Here is a 17,167-nt window from a genome sequence, read left to right as displayed (position 1 = left end):
CACGCAGAATGCTGGTCTGGAGAGGGGCCTGGTGACTCGGTTGGAGGACGTATCCTAAAAGGAACCATACAGCAAAGTGTTGCCGGGTTGGCTTAAAGGTTCAGACACTGTGACTGACGTTCATTGCAGAAAACCGATACATCCTGTGGCAGAGGATCGTACAGGTTTGTTCCCAAAACAAGTCTGTGGCAGAGACTTTTATTCGTGCTGTGTACTGGCCTATCCAGGCGAGCAAGGAGTGTGTCCCACGAGGGGAGCGCATTCCATATAATATCTGAATCCTACCAGGACATTCGTTAAAGAACCCTACCGGAAAATATTTGAGTTTCTTCTGCAGTTGGCTTTCCGCCTCTTTCCTGCTACTTCCTAAGAAATTGTTTAATAAAGCATTGAAAACGTACTCCAGTGTTGGTGTGTGTGTCATCCAGAGGTAAACTCAACGGAACCCTAGACCTGGTGACGGTGACACAAGGGAAGGAGAGTAAAGGTAACAGACTCGCTTAAATCAGCAGCTCTACCGAGAGTTAGTGCTACATACGTATACACCATAGTTTGTAGACGCTACACCTTTCCCACAAATCAATTAATATACACTTATTGGGATTTTTTTTTTTTTTTTACCAAAGACATGCAGGAGAACACATTTTGATCTAAATTTATTAAGAAATTAGATTTTTTTATTGGATAAGGTTTATAACAGAAATGAGAAAATATTGTTTTTTTTTCAAAATTTTTGGTCTTTTTTCATTTATATTGCATAAAATAAAGAACCCAGTGGTGATCAAATACCATCAAAAGAAAGCTCTATTTGTGTGAAAAAAATTTTATAAATTTATTTTGGGTACAGCAATGCACGGCCACGTAATTGTCAGTTAAAGTAGCACAGTCCTGAATAGCAAAAAACGGCCTGGTCATGAAGGGGGTAAAACCTTTCAGAGGCCAAGTGGTTAAGAGTATTTTGTGTGTACAAAGACTGTTTATGTGTGCAGCGTATAAAGGGACTAGGCAGAATCTGGCCATACATACCATTTTCACACCGCAGAGCCTATTTTTCTGTTTTATCCCAGGGTGCCCCGGGCCTTTCATAATCCTCGTCATACTCACACTTTGAGGCTCTGTTTTGAGTTTTTAATTGGAAAGCCGGGAAGATTACTTGTTATGAGTATTGTTAATGTTTACATATTGTTTATAGAATTTAAATATCGATTTTCTTAGGTTATAAAAGGAGTTTTTGTCATATTTTAGGATGTTAGTAAAAAATTTGCTCCGTCAGTAAAATGGTCATGTTTTGCTAATTAAAAACATTTGTGGGAAGTTGGCAATACAAGTCTTCCTCACACAGTTGGCCCATGAATCCACTTAAGCATTCACAGGTAAAGAAACCAGGTGAGCTGGAACATTTGTCCTCATCAGTTTTACATCTTCAGCCCTGAAACCCTGAGGAGGAGAGCAATAAAAGATGGTATTAGCGAGAAGATGACAGATGTAAGTCATGCACTGATTATGATCTATGGAGCAAATATGAAGCTGATATCTATAGCTACTAACTAATAACCTTGGTCTCTGTGTTGAAGCAGTGGCCTCTTTAGCGACTACATTCACACATCAGCAATCTTGACTAAGGTATTGCTTTGTATTATGGCTGTCATGACCCTAATACGTACCCCACCCAACTAAATTACCCTTACCCAAAAAAACGGTCAAATGGAAACGTTACTTTCTGGGGTTGAAAAGGCCATAGCAGCCATTTATTAAATCACAAATACAAAACATTACAAAAATAGAACCTTTACTAAATCCATTTTCATTATGAAAATTTCTTACAACAATCCTAACAATGATTGACCTACTTTTCTGGTCTACGGTTTTTGAAAGCACCTTTATTTAACCAACCGGCTGTATCCACCACAATTCTACTTCAAGGCCCTCAGCCGCAACTGCACTGACTCAAAGACAATTTAACTATCCATTTATCCTTGATACAGCCATATAACCATTAGTACCTTACTGCCCCACCTTAAATAGGGAAGGTTCAACCATACCTGCGATGAGCCCAAACCATTATTGTCCACATTTTAACAACCATCTCCTGCCTTCAAAGACCCCTGAGACCCCTGTCAGCTGCTATGACAATATAGTTGAGGAAATAACATTTTTTCTGAACTCATCACGTAGTGTCGATGAGCCTCCACCATCAACAACAGAGCTCCTCAAAACATAAGAACAAACAAGAAGTCCCAAAGAAAAAGTGAAGAAAGAAGGCCAAAGTGCTCAAAACGTAAGGAGGGAGGGAGAAGCTCGTCTGTCCCTGTTCCTGCTCCAACTGGCCATGAGGCAAACGGACAACCCCTTCTAAGACCACTATGGTCCCACCCCTGCTCTATCCAATTAGGTAAGACCCTGTAACTTGAAGCCTCTCGGTTTTTAACCCTCTCTAAACCCCAGCCTAACTGCAAACCTAGTCATGTCAGCCTTCCACTTAAGCTGCACCTCCAGCTCCAGGCCTATCTCTGAAGTGAGCTTTCCAAAGGATTTTAAATGCTCAATATCAAGATTCCTATTATACTCAATGGTGCCCATTCACACCTGAGTGTCGTGTGGCATGAAGCTTGTCGATCGAAGTTCAAAAAAGTACATGAGTTTCTTTGGGGCAGAGTCATGTATTCTTGGCCCTTACAGAATAAGAGTGCCTGAAAATTTATTTTTCACTCGATTTCTTGCCCTAGTAACTAGCTTTCCATTGGCTATAAAAAAAAAAAAAAAAATGCTTAAGCCTGAAAACACCTGAAAAGCCCATGGCGTTGATTTACTAAAACTAGAGCGTGCAAAATCTGGTGCAGCTGTGCATGGTAGCCACTCAGCTTATAACTTCAGCTTTTTAAATGAAGCTTTAACAATAAATCCTGGGAGCTGATGGGTTTCTATGAAGAGCTGCACCAGATTTTGCATTCCCCAGTTTTAGTAAATGAACTCCACATTCAAAAGCACAAAAAAGCTCCAAAACCACCTGAAAATGCTCACACTCAAAAGAAGTCCAACACGTCCCCTTCTGAATCAGAGCTACAGCTCTACAATCAGCAGAGTGCATGAGCTTTGCTGATTGCAGAATTATAAGTTTGACTCAGAATAGGCAGTGTCAGACCTCTTTAGAGAGACAACTGCTTCCACACAGCGAGCAAGGGTCCTTCTCTGCAGAATGCTGGCAAGGGACAGACTTTTCTACTCAGGCTGTGGCTAATTAACAAGACTTTACATACCTTTTTCAAATCACCATGTATTCAGTGGATTAAAAGTGGATCTAAGGCCCCTTTCACACGGGCTTTGCGATCAGGTCCGCCTGTCAGTTTTTCAGGTGGACCTGATCGGACGCTCCATTCTCCTCTATGGAGCGGCGGATGTCAGTGGTAACATGTCCGCTGAACCCGCCGATATCCGATCCTGCTTGTGAAATCCAGATGGATGGAGACCCTATTTTCCATCCATCTAGCGGATCGGATTGGATCGGATGAAAAGCCTGTTTTCATCTGATCTCCCCATAGAGGGGGTAGAGCGGGGCTCTGACAGGTCCATCTCAGCACAGTGAGCGGAGAAAGACCTGTCATCAACCTGCTCAGCGGGGATCAGCGGATTGATCACCCGCTGAGCAGAGCAGAGTGCGTCGGGCAGACCACCCGTGTGGAAGAGCCCTTAAGGTTGAAGGTTTTTTACCTTAATTGCATTCTCTGCATTAATATCCAGTTCTCCACCCCCTATACTTACCTGAGCCTATTCTCGGTCCATCAATGTGCATGAGAGCAGAGGCTCTCTGGGCTCCCTCCCTCTTCATTGGCTCAGAAACAGCATGCCTCCCGCTGCTGTCAATCACAGCCATTGAGGAGGAATGGGGGGCAGGGCTGAGCCAGGCTTGGTGTGTTTTATGGACACACAAAGTGAGGCTCGGAAGCGTACCCTTGCCACTTGGCAGGGGGGAGGAGCGCCAGTGAGGACCTGAGAAGAGGAGGATCGGGGCTTCTTTGTGCAAAACCACTACACGGAGCAGGTAAGTATAACATATTTGTAATTTAAAAAAAAGAGGGTTAAGAAAGAACTGATGGAATACTCACCTGGGGGACACGATTAGTGAAAATAATTTAACAGATGAGTGCACTTTCCTTCTTATTTTCCGTTCACAGAGAACTCCCTCAAATCCTGGAGAAGAAAAACAAAGAAAACGTTTCTCCGTTATATACAGTGGGGAAAAAAATTATTTGATTTCCTGCAGATTTTGTAAGTTTGCCCACTTAGAAATGAAGGGTCTATCATTTTTATCATAGGTGTATTTTAAATGATAGAGCCAGAATATCAACCAGAAAAAAACACATGATACAAATGTTATAAATTGAGTTGCAGTTCAGTGAGTAAAATAAGTATTTGATCCCCTACCAACCAACAATAATTCTGGCTCCCACAGACTGGCTACAATATGAGCTCATGTGGTACACAGATTAGTCCTGTCAATTTAAGAAGGTGCTCCTAATGCCAATTCGTTATGTGTATAAAAGACATCTGTCCACAGAGTCTCTTTCTTCCATTTAAACCTAACCATCATGAGTAAGACCAAAGAGCTGTCAAAGGAGGTCAGGGACAAGATTGTAAACCTGTACAAGGCTGTAATTGGCTACAAGACATCAGGAAAAAGCTTGTTCAGAAGGAGACAACTGTTGGAACGATTATTCGCAAATGGAAGAAATACAAAATAACCATCAGTGGCCCTTGGTCTGGAGCTCCATGCAAGATTTTGCCTCATGGGGTAAGGATGATCATGAAAAAAGTGAGGGATCAGCCCAGAACTACACAGGAGGAGCATGGAATGATCTCAAGGCAGTTGGGACCACAGTCGCCAAACAAACCATTGGTAACACATTACGCCGCCATGGATTGAAGTCCTGCAGCGCTGGCAAGGTCCCCCTCCTCAGGAAGGCACATGTACAGGCCCATCTGAAGTTTGCCAATAAACATCTAAATTATTTAGAGAAGGATTAGGAGAAAGTGCTGTGGTCAGATGAGACCAAAATTGATCTCTTTGGCATTGACTCAACTCGCCGTGTTTGGAGCAAGATAAATGCTGACTATGACCTTAAGAACACCATCCCTACAGTCAAGCAGGGAGGTGGAAACATTATGCTTTGGGGCTGTTTCTCTGCTAAGGGTACAGGCAGACTTTGCCACATGGGGGGTCCAATGGACGGGGCCATGTATTTATAAAATCTTGGATGAGAACCTTCTTCCTTCAGCCAGAACACTGAAGATGGGTCGTGGATGGGTCTTTCAGCATGACAATGACACAAAACATACCGCCAAGGCAACGAAGGAGTGGCTCGAGAAGAAGCACATCAAGGTCATGGAGTGGCCTAGCCAATCTCCAGACCTTAATACTATAGAAAATTTATAGAGGGAGCTGAAACTTTGAGTTGTCAAGCGACAGCCAAGAAACCTTAAGGATTTAGAGAAGATCTGTACAGAAGAGTGGACCAAAATCCCTTCTGAGCAGTGGCGGCTGGTGCTCAATATTTTGGGGGGCAGGCGGCAAACAAACCTGCCCCCCTCACTAGCAGCTTCCTGATTGGCCGAGAAGAGAAGCAGGAAGACATTAGTAAATAATAATTTGCTAATGTCACACAACTGGGTGGTCTCAGGGCGCAGTGCTCCCCGCCCACCTCTACACTCCCCTTGTCAATATGCATTTTCTCCTGTGTGTTTCTTACACTGAACTTCTGCTATGATCTCGAACATCCAGTGAAAGGACAGGAAAGTAACCACATGACTTCAGCATGCCAAATCATGCTGAGGTGTGGAACAGCCAATCCTTGCAGAGCTGCTGAAGAAAGGAGTGGGGGGTGGGAATTAAAAAATAATGAATGTCTTAGGCTAGTGCACAAGATATGTAAATCACCTGTCACTCACAGCAAGGGGGAGGATTTGACAAAATTTTTCTCTGTTTGTCAAGATTTATCTCACTGAATAATAAAAGAGGATTGCTCAGAGCTGGATTAACTCTTTGTGGCAAGACTGGGCTCAAATGATAGGAAATCTTATACTCTACATTATGACATAAAAAAAAATAAAACATTTCGTGTTTACATCCACTTTAATGCCTGTATCGTCAACACCATCTATTGGCCAAAATGCAGTATCGTTTTCTGAAATACTATAATCAGAAAACGATATCACCACTAGATGGAGCTGACGATACAGGCATTAATCTCTTAGAAACAATACGGGACATTTTGCTCAAATTGCACAAATGCTTTTGACATTCATGCAGAAAATGTTATATAAATAGATCCCTAAGTGACTGCAAACATGGGTAAATGCCAAGTCTATTCTCAGACAAAGATATAAAAAAAAGGGCAATCTCCAGGCCCACTTGGTCTTTTTCTGCTGTCAGTCAGTCTGTTTTTTATCACAAAGGTATACTTATCCTGTAAGATCATTGTTTATGTAATCTTCTTTACCTGCCAATAACAAAAATGATTTCCTGACATCCTTGTTGCTGGCAGAGATACAATATTACTGTTCCCAGAGACATTAGACTGGAAGACTGCTTATGAACTGTTCTTTGGTCTCTCAGACAAGCCAGACAACATCCTCTTCTAAAGAGCTCCTAGCGTCAGATATTTGTTTTCATGCTTCCATCTTCTTTTCTTCCAAACAAGCCGGCACCATTTTTGTGAGTTCCGGAAAAAAACAACCCTGCATTCTAAGGCTGCAACTGCTCAGTCAATTTGTGTCTTTCTACTCTACAGTGCAGATCAGTACAATGCAACATATACAATCAGTAGAACACACCACCTGTGAGAATGAAAAAACAAGTAGGAGTTGCATATTGTTTCTGGTGCACCTCCATATGATCCTCCTTACCTGGTGTGCACTCACACTCGAAGCGACCCAACATGTCCAGGCACGAGGCTCCATTGAGGCAGGGATTGGAGTGGCACTCATTCTGGTCTGTCTCACAGTGAGTGCCGGTATATCCGAGGGGGCAGCGACACAGGAAGGAGCCCATGGTGTTTACACACTGTCCATGGTGTTCACAGGGAGAGGGACCTGAAAAAACCCCCACAAATTTACAAAATTAGTGTAGCCCACTGATCTTAAACTGGGGCTTAATGTAAATTTAGTTTTTGGCTGAGCTGTAGACAGCTCAGACTGATTATACAGTTTATCTGGTCTTGCCCTAATCTCAATTAGGTTGTGCATTTCTCACTGTTGCCAGTAGGTGTCACTGATACCACAGGCCAGTATGAGAACTACAACTAGGTTGAGCTATGAATATTTATTCTTCTTCCAGCCAGCCCAGTAGGAGGTTCTTAGCCGCTGGTGCATTCGGGGAAAGGATATTTATTTGGGCAGGGCCATGTGCTCGCTCTTTTACCTCAGGCCCTCCTGGCCTGAGGACATGCTGCTGAAGTGAGCTCTGCAAGTAGGCCCAGAAGCCTGTCTGGGGCCTACTAATCCTGAGGTGGTCCTTAGGCTGTCTTGCCTGTGTGGAAGAAGCCAATTCAAGCAGAGAAGATCCAGCGGGGGGACCCTTGCTGGAGAACCAGGATGAAGGCTGGTCTCTCAGGAGGGCCTAGTGACTCGTTTTGGAGAACGCACCTACATATAAAACGTGCTTACAGTATCGCCGGGTCGGCTTAAAGGTTCTGGTACTGACAGGCTGTTCTTTTTCTGGATCCAAGGAGTCTGTAAGTGATCTTCTACTGGTATCTGAAACCCTCCCTAATCCTCTCTCTTACTACCTCCTTTCAAGTTCTACATTAAAGCTTTAAAAATATCTAAAGTGACTGGTGCCCAATTTCTGTTCTAAACTCCCCATTATAGCCATGGACTCAGCCCTGGGGTGAATGCTAGTTCGCCCATTGCTTCTGGAGGTCCCTTCTTGCCTTCATTAGATCTAGGGGGGCGCTACATTAGCAAAAAAGGGAATTGTCTGAAAAATAGCATGAAGAACTATAAATGTAAAAATCACATCCAGTGGTTAAATGAGCTTTTACGGGTAATACAGTAGAGTGTTTAGTTAACCCTTTCCGAGCAGCCCAATGAACTTTTAACCAGCCCATTACTCCTGGGTGGTGGGAAAGTTTGCCCGATCACGTGACCACTGTGATTGGCTATCACAGTAGTCACATGATCAGGGCCGGTCCCGCCCAGTCCTGCTTAGTCCCTATTGCTATAGAATGGGAACCATCTTTGACTGGGAGAGCGCAGTGAGTGAGCTCACCCATTGACGCATATGTGTGTTGTGTGGGCATTAAAGCTCGCTTCCTTATATACGATCTGTGTACTTATCTTGTTATAATCTGGTCTTTATTATAGTGAACTGTGATCCAATATGAATGAGCCCTTATTAAGCATGCTCTAATTTACTCTAGCCTCATCCCGTAAGGCAGGGGTCTCCAAACTACAGCCCATGGGCCAAATCCATCCCACTGCAAGATTCTATTTGTCCCACACAGGTCTATAGGTCAGTCTACTATCTTCTTTTCTCCACAGCATCCACACCCCCCCCCACCTCCAGTCTTCATTGTACTAGCATTCACAGGAGGAGGAGGATGGATGTCCAGACATACTCCGCTTCCACCTGTTGATACAATCAGGTTCCTCTCTCTCCAAGCTGCCAGCCATGCTGTAAATGTGTGGGGTAAGGGTGGGCTTTGATGGAAACCCTAAAGAAAAAAGGATTCTGATGTAAGGAAGACCACTAATGGGGACTCTAATGTAAGGGGGGATTCTGATGGGGAACTGATGTAAGGAGGGAACTCTGATGAGAATCTGATGTAAGGAGGGGCTGTGCTGGGGATTCTGATGTAATAGGGAATTCTTATGAGGACTCTAATGTAAGTGTGTATTCTGATGTGGACCCTGATGTAAGGAGAGTCTCTGAAGATGACTCTGACATAAGGGAGGACTTTGATGGAGACTCTAATGTAAGGGGAGACTCTGCTTCATAGTGTGATATAAGGGGGCACTCTGATAGGCCTCCTCATCTTTTTCAATGACCTATAAGTAAATACCTTGGTGCAAATTTTACTATATGGACTATTTATGTATTTATACATGGTGATCGCCTCTCCTTAAGAAGAAAACGTTCAGTTCACAAAATCTTTCCTCATAGCTGAGTCCATGGCTATTATTCTTGTAGTTGCTCTTCTCTAGACTCTCCCCAGTTCTGCAATATCTTTGATGTGACTTCATACAGCTGCTCACCTAAACTGCATTCATCCAGGTCTTTAGAACAAGTTGGTCCGATGTAGCCTGGCAGGCAATGGCAAATGGCCTTGCCAGAGAAGGGATTCGTCATGCATGTGGCCTTGGGGTGACATGGATTCTTCAGGCATGCATCATCCAGGTGACACAGAAGACCTAGACATAGAGGGATTAGGAACCATTAAAACAGCGTGCACTGTGGGTTACTGTACTTTATTCATTGTCTCATTTTTGGATATTTTTGTTCATGTTTATTGAATGCTTGCTTACTTTTCAGATGTCAACCATGATGCAAAAATTTTAACTTTTATTTGAAGAGAAGCTTCAATCATATGTGTGAAAATGAAAAGTCATAATCAGCAAAAACTTTAAGTGATTTTAATAAACAGATACTCACCTGCCTAGGGATCCAGCTCTGTCCTCACCCGAGCCTACTTCTTTATCGGTATCTGGTTCCGGCATCTTAACTGTGGGCAGCCAGATGTGTGTCCTTCATTATTAGAGCACGTTGCACTTTGGACATTTTCTTGCAGAATTTTATTTTCGATTATTGATTTGTTTTTATGAAATGTATTTATGTTCATATTTTTCATAATTTTAGTTTTTTGGGAAAAGTTTTTGCTAGTGAAGTGCTGCATATACCCTTATTATATGCCTACCTGCTTCTCCTTAGGTGTATTTATTTTAAAACATTATTATTATTTTTGTTGCACAGACACATTTTTCAATTTTTTTTTACCTCTGTTTATACCTCTGATCAGAGCCTGAAACTGGGAGTGAGGCAACAACATGGAGAAGCAGAAATTGTACTTTTTTTACCTCTCTCCCTGTACTGTAATATTAATGTTATGCTGCATTACCTGCCTCTGGCCAGCAGGGGGAGAGCAAAAGCCAAGCAAGCCCATAGACTTCTATGCAGAGTACTGAGAATGCTAGGAGTTGTTGTGTGAGACAGCAGGAATTTAATGGCTACACCATAATGGTTAAACTACAGATCCCAGAGGGCGTCGCTAGCCAGCGGAGAGTATGGATGCTCACTAGCACAGCTCCTCTCCGCCACGGGCCAATAGGGGAAAATACAGCGACTAGAAGCCTCGTTTCTTAGCGCCACATGCACATCTTGGAGCGGGGACACACCAGGATGCCTTTCCGCAAGCGAAAAGAGGGCTCACAACCGGGTAAACTACCCAATTACTTTCTATTACAGCGCCGTTAGGCGGACCAAGATGGAGGCGGCAAGCAGAGGGATCGCTCACGCAGCTCTCACACACAGAGCAGCGCGGACTCACACTCCCATACAGGACACCACAACGGCAGCCTGGGGAGAGGACAAACCTCTACACCTCCATCTGTATCATCTAGCCCGGCAAAAAGCAGGCAGAAGATGAACAGCCCGATGGCAGAAGGACTGGAGGCAAGCCTGGAGTCATCTCTGGATGATTCCAGGGAATTACAGGACTCGATTACTGACTTTCCCACAGCTAACATGCCAGTAATGGACACTATGCTTAAGGACATGCTGGTATAACTAAGATCCACACTGCATGCTGACATTCTCGCCTTGACCAGACAATTTAAAAGTGAAATATCCACTGTTAACGAAAGAGTCTCACATGTGGAGGAGAAAATGGGGGAATTTGCCTCTACCTTCAATGAACTTGTGGATGCTCACAACGACAGGGATGATGAAATGATGCAAATGAAAATTAAATTAGCAGATTTAGAAGACAGGTCCAGGAGGAATTACATTAAAATCAGAGGAATCCCTGAGACAGTGAAGCCCCCTGACCTGAAAAAGTACTTTACGGATGTCATGAAAGCAGTCCTCCCTGATGCACCCCTGGAAGACCTTCTAATAGACAGGATCCATAGGCTGCCCAAACCTAAGCACATTGCTTCCCATCTGCCCACGGACACTATTTTCAGGATACACTTCTACCATACCAAAGATCACTTTGGATCTATCCAGCCAAACTTGGCTCAAACAGCGTAGAGCAACTCTGGACAGCTTTATCTCTTCTTCAGGTTTATATGATGTATGGAGATGTCAGAACTCATCAGAGAAGGGTTTTACATTCTTCTCTAACGTTCACCATACATATTCTCCAATAGACTTGTTCCTAACAGACAAATTTCTTTTGCAGCAAGTGGTCAAATCCGAAATTCATTGTATTACGTGGTCAGACCACGCACCAATCTCCCTTAGTGTGGGGGATCATTGTACCACAACCAAAGCAAACAGATAGCGCAATGACATTTACACTCTATCGCAACCAATCCACTCGGCCCAAATAGGCAAAGCACTTACAGAATTTTTCAACATTAATGCCCCGTAGGTTGATGATCCCTTCACGCTATGGAATATGCGTAAATTGTATATAAGGGGACTACTCATACAGTTAAGCGCAAAGGTTAAAAGACAACGCTCAGAGCGACTTAATGGATTACTTACTAAAATTCACCACTTAGAACAACTTAAAAAACAGAATACAACACAAAAGACTAGGGAATCACTAGTCATTACTAGACAGGAACTACAAACCCATATGGTAGCCCAACATGACTATCAGATGCGTTCTTTTGAAAGCACAATCATATAGATGCAGAAACAAAGCAGGGAAGCTATTAGCAAGCCAACTAAAAGAAAGAATTGCTAAGCAAAAAATCCCATACATTATGAATCCCAAAACCAAATTAAAAGTTACAAACCCCAAATAAATCACAGATGCATTCAGTGATTATTATGAGGAGCTTTACAACCTTAAAAATGACCCTAATCTAATACCTTTCAACCTAATGAGGATTTCACTACAAATTTCCTAGCCTCAGTGAAATTACCTACATTATCTCAAACCGACCTACATATTTTGAACCAACCCCTCACGGTACAGGAAATCGAAACAGCAATTAAGAACCTTCCCCACAATAAATCTCCAGGGCCAGACGGATATTCTTCTGAATATTATCAACTGTTTAGCCATATCCTATCACCACACTTACATCGAATCCTTGAAGCAGCAAGAGATACTGCAAGTTTCCCCCAAGAAATGCTAACAGCCACTATTATTACTCTCCCTAGAACCCAACCTACTGCAAAATTTTAGACCAATCCCACTATTAAATGTAAAAATTGTATGCCAAATTGATAGCACATAGACTAATGAAATTATTACCTAAATTAATCAATTATGACCAAGTGGGATTTGTGATGGGCCGCCAAACCACAGATGTCACCAGTAGAATTGCCAATCTTCTCCACTTGATGGAGAGGAAAGGAGAACCTTCTCTGCTTCTTGCCTTGGATGCAGAGAAGGCTTTCAATAGAGTGCACTGGGGGTATCTCAGCAAAGTTTTGGAAAAATTTGGATTGTCCGGCCCAATACAAAAAGCGATAATGGCATTATAGTCATCTCCCTCAGCATTTGTCTTCACAGAAGGAATGTTCTCTAAAACATGCCAAATAACAAATGGGACCAGACAAGGGTGTCCCTTGTCCCCTCTAATTTTTGCACATATTATTGAACCCCTTGCAGAAAAAATAAGATCAGATCCGAACATTTAAGGCATAATTACCCACAAATGTCAGCATAAAATATCCTTATTCGCTGATGACGTTAATCTATCTCTATCCAAACCGACCAAGTCATTAGCCACTGCCCACGACATATTGCAGATGTTCGGTAAAGTATCTTTCTACAAAGTTAATTCCACCAAGTCAAACATATTAGGAATAGCTATGCACGCAAATAAGGAAGTACTCCTGAATAGGGATGAGCTTCGAGTTCGAGTCGAACTCATGTTCTACTCGAACATTGGCTGTTCGCAAGTTCGCCGAACAGCGAACAATTTGGGGTGTTCGCGGCAAATTCGAATGCCGCGGAACACCCTTTAAAAGTCTATGGGAGAAATCAAAAGTGCTAATTTTAAAGGCTTATATGCAAGTTATTGTCATAAAAAGTGTTTGGGGACCCGGGTCCTGCCCCAGGGGACATGGATCAATGCAAAAAAAAGTTTTAAAAACGGACGTTTTTTCAGGAGCAGTGATTTTATTAATGCTTAAAGTCAAACAATAAAAGTGTAATATCCCTTTAAATTTCGTACCTGGGGGGTGTCTATAGTATGCCTGTAAAGGGGCGCATGTTTCCCGTGTTTAGAACAGTCTGACAGCAAAATGACATTTGGAAGGAAAAAACTCATTTAAAACTACCCGCGGCTATTGCATTGCCGACAATACACATAGAAGTTCATTGATAAAAACGGCATGGGAATTCCCCACAGGGCAACCCCGAACCAAAATAAAAAAAAAAAAAAAGTGGGGGTCCCCCTAAATTCCATACAAGGCCCTTCAGGTCTGGTATGGATATTAAGGGGAACCCCAGCCAAAATTAAAAAAAAAAAAAATTGACGTGGGGTTCCCCCTAAATTCCATACCAGACCCTTCAGATCTGGTATGGATTTTAAGGGGAACCCCGCGCCAAAAAAAAAAAAAACAAAACGGCGTGGGGTCCCCCCAAAAATCCATACCAGACCCTTATCTGAGCACGCCGCAGGAAAAGAGGGGGGGACGAGAGTGCGGCCCCCCCCCCTCCTGAACCGTACCAGGCCACATGCCCTCAACATTGGGAGGGTGCTTTGGGGTAGCCCCCCAAAACACCTTGTCCCCATGTTGATGAAGACAAGGGCCTCATCCCCACAACCCTGGCCGGTGGTTGTGGGGGTCTGCGGGCGGGGGGCTTATCGGAATCTGGAAGCCCCCTTTAACAAGGGGACCCCCAGATCCCGGCCCCCCCCCTGTGTGAAATGGTAAGGGGGTACTTACCCCTACCATTTCACTAAAAAACTGTCAAAAATGTTAAAAATGACAAGAGACAGTTTTTGACAATTCCTTTATTTAAATGCTTCTTCTTTCTTCCTTCATCTTCTTCTTCTTCTGGTTCTTCTGGCTCTTCTGGTTCTTCCTCCGGCGTTCTCGTCCAGCATCTTCTCCGCGGCGTCTTCTATCTTCTTCTCCTCGGGCCGCTCCGCACCCATGGCATTGGGGGGGAGGCTCCCGCTCTTCTCTTCATCTCCTTCTCTTCATCATCATCTTCATCATCATCATCATCATCATCTTCTTCATCTTCTTCTTCATCATCATCATCTTCATCTTCTTCTTCTTCTTCATCATCATCTTCTTCATCATCATCTTCATCTTCTTCTTCATCATCTTCTTCTTCCTTCTTCTCTTCTTCATGTCTTCTCCGGGCCGCTCCGCAGCCATGCTGTGGCATGGAGGGAGGCTCCCGCTGTGTGACGGCGTCTCTTCGTCTGACGGTTCTTAAATAACGGGGGGCGGGGCCACCCGGTGACCCCGCCCCCCTCTGACGCACGGTGACATGACGGGACTTCCCTGTGGCATTCCCCGTGACGTCACAGGGAAGTCCCGTCAAGTCACCGTGCGTCAGAGGGGGGCGGGGTCACCGGATGGCCCCGCCCCCCGTTATTTAAGAACCGTCAGACGAAGAGACGCCGTCACACAGCGGGAGCCTCCCTCCATGCCACAGCATGGCTGCGGAGCGGCCCGGAGAAGACATGAAGAAGAGAAGAAGGAAGAAGAAGAAGAAGAAGATGAAGAAGAAGATGAAGAAGAGAAGAAGATGGAGAAGAGCGGGAGCCTCCCCCCCCCCCATGCCATGGGTGCGGAGCGGCCCGAGGAGAAGAAGATAGAAGACGCCGCGGAGAAGATGCTGGACGAGAACGCCGGAGGAAGAACCAGAAGAGCCAGAAGAACCAGAAGAAGAAGAAGATGAAGGAAGAAAGAAGAAGCATTTAAATAAAGGAATTGTCAAAAACTGTCTCTTGTCATTTTTAACATTTTTGACAGTTTTTTAGTGAAATGGTAGGGGTAAGTACCCCCTTACCATTTCACACAGGGGGGGGGGCCGGGATCTGGGGGTCCCCTTGTTAAAGGGGGCTTCCAGATTCCGATAAGCCCCCCGCCCGCAGACCCCCACAACCACCGGCCAGGGTTGTGGGGATGAGGCCCTTGTCTTCATCAACATGGGGACAAGGTGTTTTGGGGGGCTACCCCAAAGCACCCTCCCAATGTTGAGGGCATGTGGCCTGGTACGGTTCAGGAGGGGGGGGGGGCCGCACTCTCGTCCCCCCCTCTTTTCCTGCGGCCTGCCAGGTTGCGTGCTCGGATAAGGGTCTGGTATGGATTTTTGGGGGGACCCCACGCCGTTTTGTTTTTTTTTTTTGGCGCGGGGTTCCCCTTAAAATCCATACCAGACCTGAAGGGTCTGGTATGGAATTTAGGGGGAACCCCACGTCAATTTTTTTTTAAAATTTTGGCTGGGGTTCCCCTTAATATCCATACCAGACCTGAAGGGCCTTGTATGGAATTTAGGGGGACTCCCACATCATTTTTTTTTTTTTAATTTTGGTTCGGGGTTGCCCTGTGGGGAATTCCCATGCCGTTTTTATCAATGAACTTCTATGTGTATTGTCGGCAATGCAATAGCCGCGGTAGTTTTAAATGTGTTTTTTCCTTCAAAATGTCATTTTGCTGTCAGACTGTTCTAAACACGGGAAACATGCGCCCCTTTACAGGCATACTATAGACACCCCCCAGGTACGAAATTTAAAGGGATATTACACTTTTATTGTTTGACTTTAAGCATTATTAAAATCACTGCTCCTGAAAAAACGGCCGTTTTTAAAACTTTTTTTTGCATTGATACATGTCCCCTGGGGGAGGATCCGGGTCCCCAAACACTTTTATTGACAATAACTTGCATATTAGCCTTTAAAATTAGCACTTTTGATTATTCATGTTCGTGTCCCATAGACTTTAACGGCGTTCGCGTGTTCGAACGAATTTTTTTCCTGTTCGCATGTTCTGGTGCGAACCGAACAGGGGGGTGTTCGGCTCATCCCTACTCCTGAAAAAGAACCTCCCATACCCCTGGACAAATGATTTCATCTCCCCTATCAAGATTATATCACGTTAATTACTTACCTCTCATCAACACCTTTCAACAGGAACTCTCTAGAATCCAAAAATTTTACTTAACCTGGTCAGGACGTCTAGCGGCGTATAAAATGTTGCTACTGCCAAAACTGATCTACTACTATAGAGCATTACCTATTCCTATACCTGTGTCTTTTTTTACAACAATGCAGAAGCAACTATCAAGATTTGTATGGGCGGGGAGCAGAGCTATATGCTCTCCCCTCATACAGAATAGGCACAGGGCTGTTGGGGGTATGGGATTGCCTGTGCTGAAAGACTATTATATAGCATTGGTTATAGATCAACTCAAAACTTGGTTCCAGAAACCAATCATAAAACCCTGGTGTTAATTAGAACACATGTGGTTCAACAACAAATCCCCGCTCTCCCTACTATTAGCCACCAAGTCACCAAAAAAAGGTGAATTAGCAGATCATCCTACCATACAAGCTGCAGTCCAGGCTTGGACTGCTTAAAGCCCAACAGGAACTGAAGAATATACAACCACTAAGATTCCCATTCTTCTCGAATCTCTTTTGTGGACGATTCCCAACCTAAGGCTGCATACATGGATAGGGAACGGTATAATAAATTTAACAGATATAATTAAGGATAATAAATGACTACCCTTTACAGCTATACAGGAACAATACCAAATTCCGGACACGGAATTCCTCACATACATGCAGATATCCTCCTTTTGTCAGAGTACCAAAACCACCCATGTACCGATAATGGAAAAGGCATGGAACTTTATCCAGTCTTATAACCCCACATTGAAAGGTATAATGCTAATATACAACACACTGAATTCTAATGATATATTTACTAAGTATACACCGTTACTAAAATGGGAAAAAGAGTTGGGGAAAGAGTTCTCAGAACTCCAATGGAAAAATGCAATCAAATGTAACCTCCAATTCT

General features: G+C 43.8%; 1 protein-coding gene across 5 annotated transcripts in view; it reads right to left on the bottom strand.

The window, feature by feature from the left end:
* Nucleotides 1-639: 639 nt before the first annotated feature.
* LOC141107557 (uncharacterized) overlaps nt 640-17,167 on the bottom strand; it is a 122,919-nt gene continuing 106,391 nt past the window's right edge. For 4 of the 5 annotated variants that reach the window (XM_073598382.1, XM_073598384.1, XM_073598381.1 and 1 more), the window contains 4 exons: nt 9,250-9,405; nt 6,901-7,086; nt 4,104-4,188; nt 640-1,437 (listed from right to left, as the gene is read on the bottom strand). In XM_073598382.1, coding sequence (XP_073454483.1) covers nt 1,416-1,437; nt 4,104-4,188; nt 6,901-7,086; nt 9,250-9,405 — 449 coding nt within the window. In that variant the 3' untranslated portion in view covers nt 640-1,415. The remainder of the gene's footprint in view (nt 1,438-4,103; nt 4,189-6,900; nt 7,087-9,249; nt 9,406-17,167) is intronic. The other variant, XM_073598386.1, reaches the window with a different exon arrangement.

Source organism: Aquarana catesbeiana, linkage group LG09 (genome assembly GCF_042186555.1).
Source record: "Aquarana catesbeiana isolate 2022-GZ linkage group LG09, ASM4218655v1, whole genome shotgun sequence".
Classification (NCBI taxonomy): domain Eukaryota; kingdom Metazoa; phylum Chordata; class Amphibia; order Anura; family Ranidae; genus Aquarana; species Aquarana catesbeiana.
The sequence above is the reverse complement of the archived record's forward strand: the minus strand, read 5'-3'. Positions and strand labels throughout refer to the sequence as shown.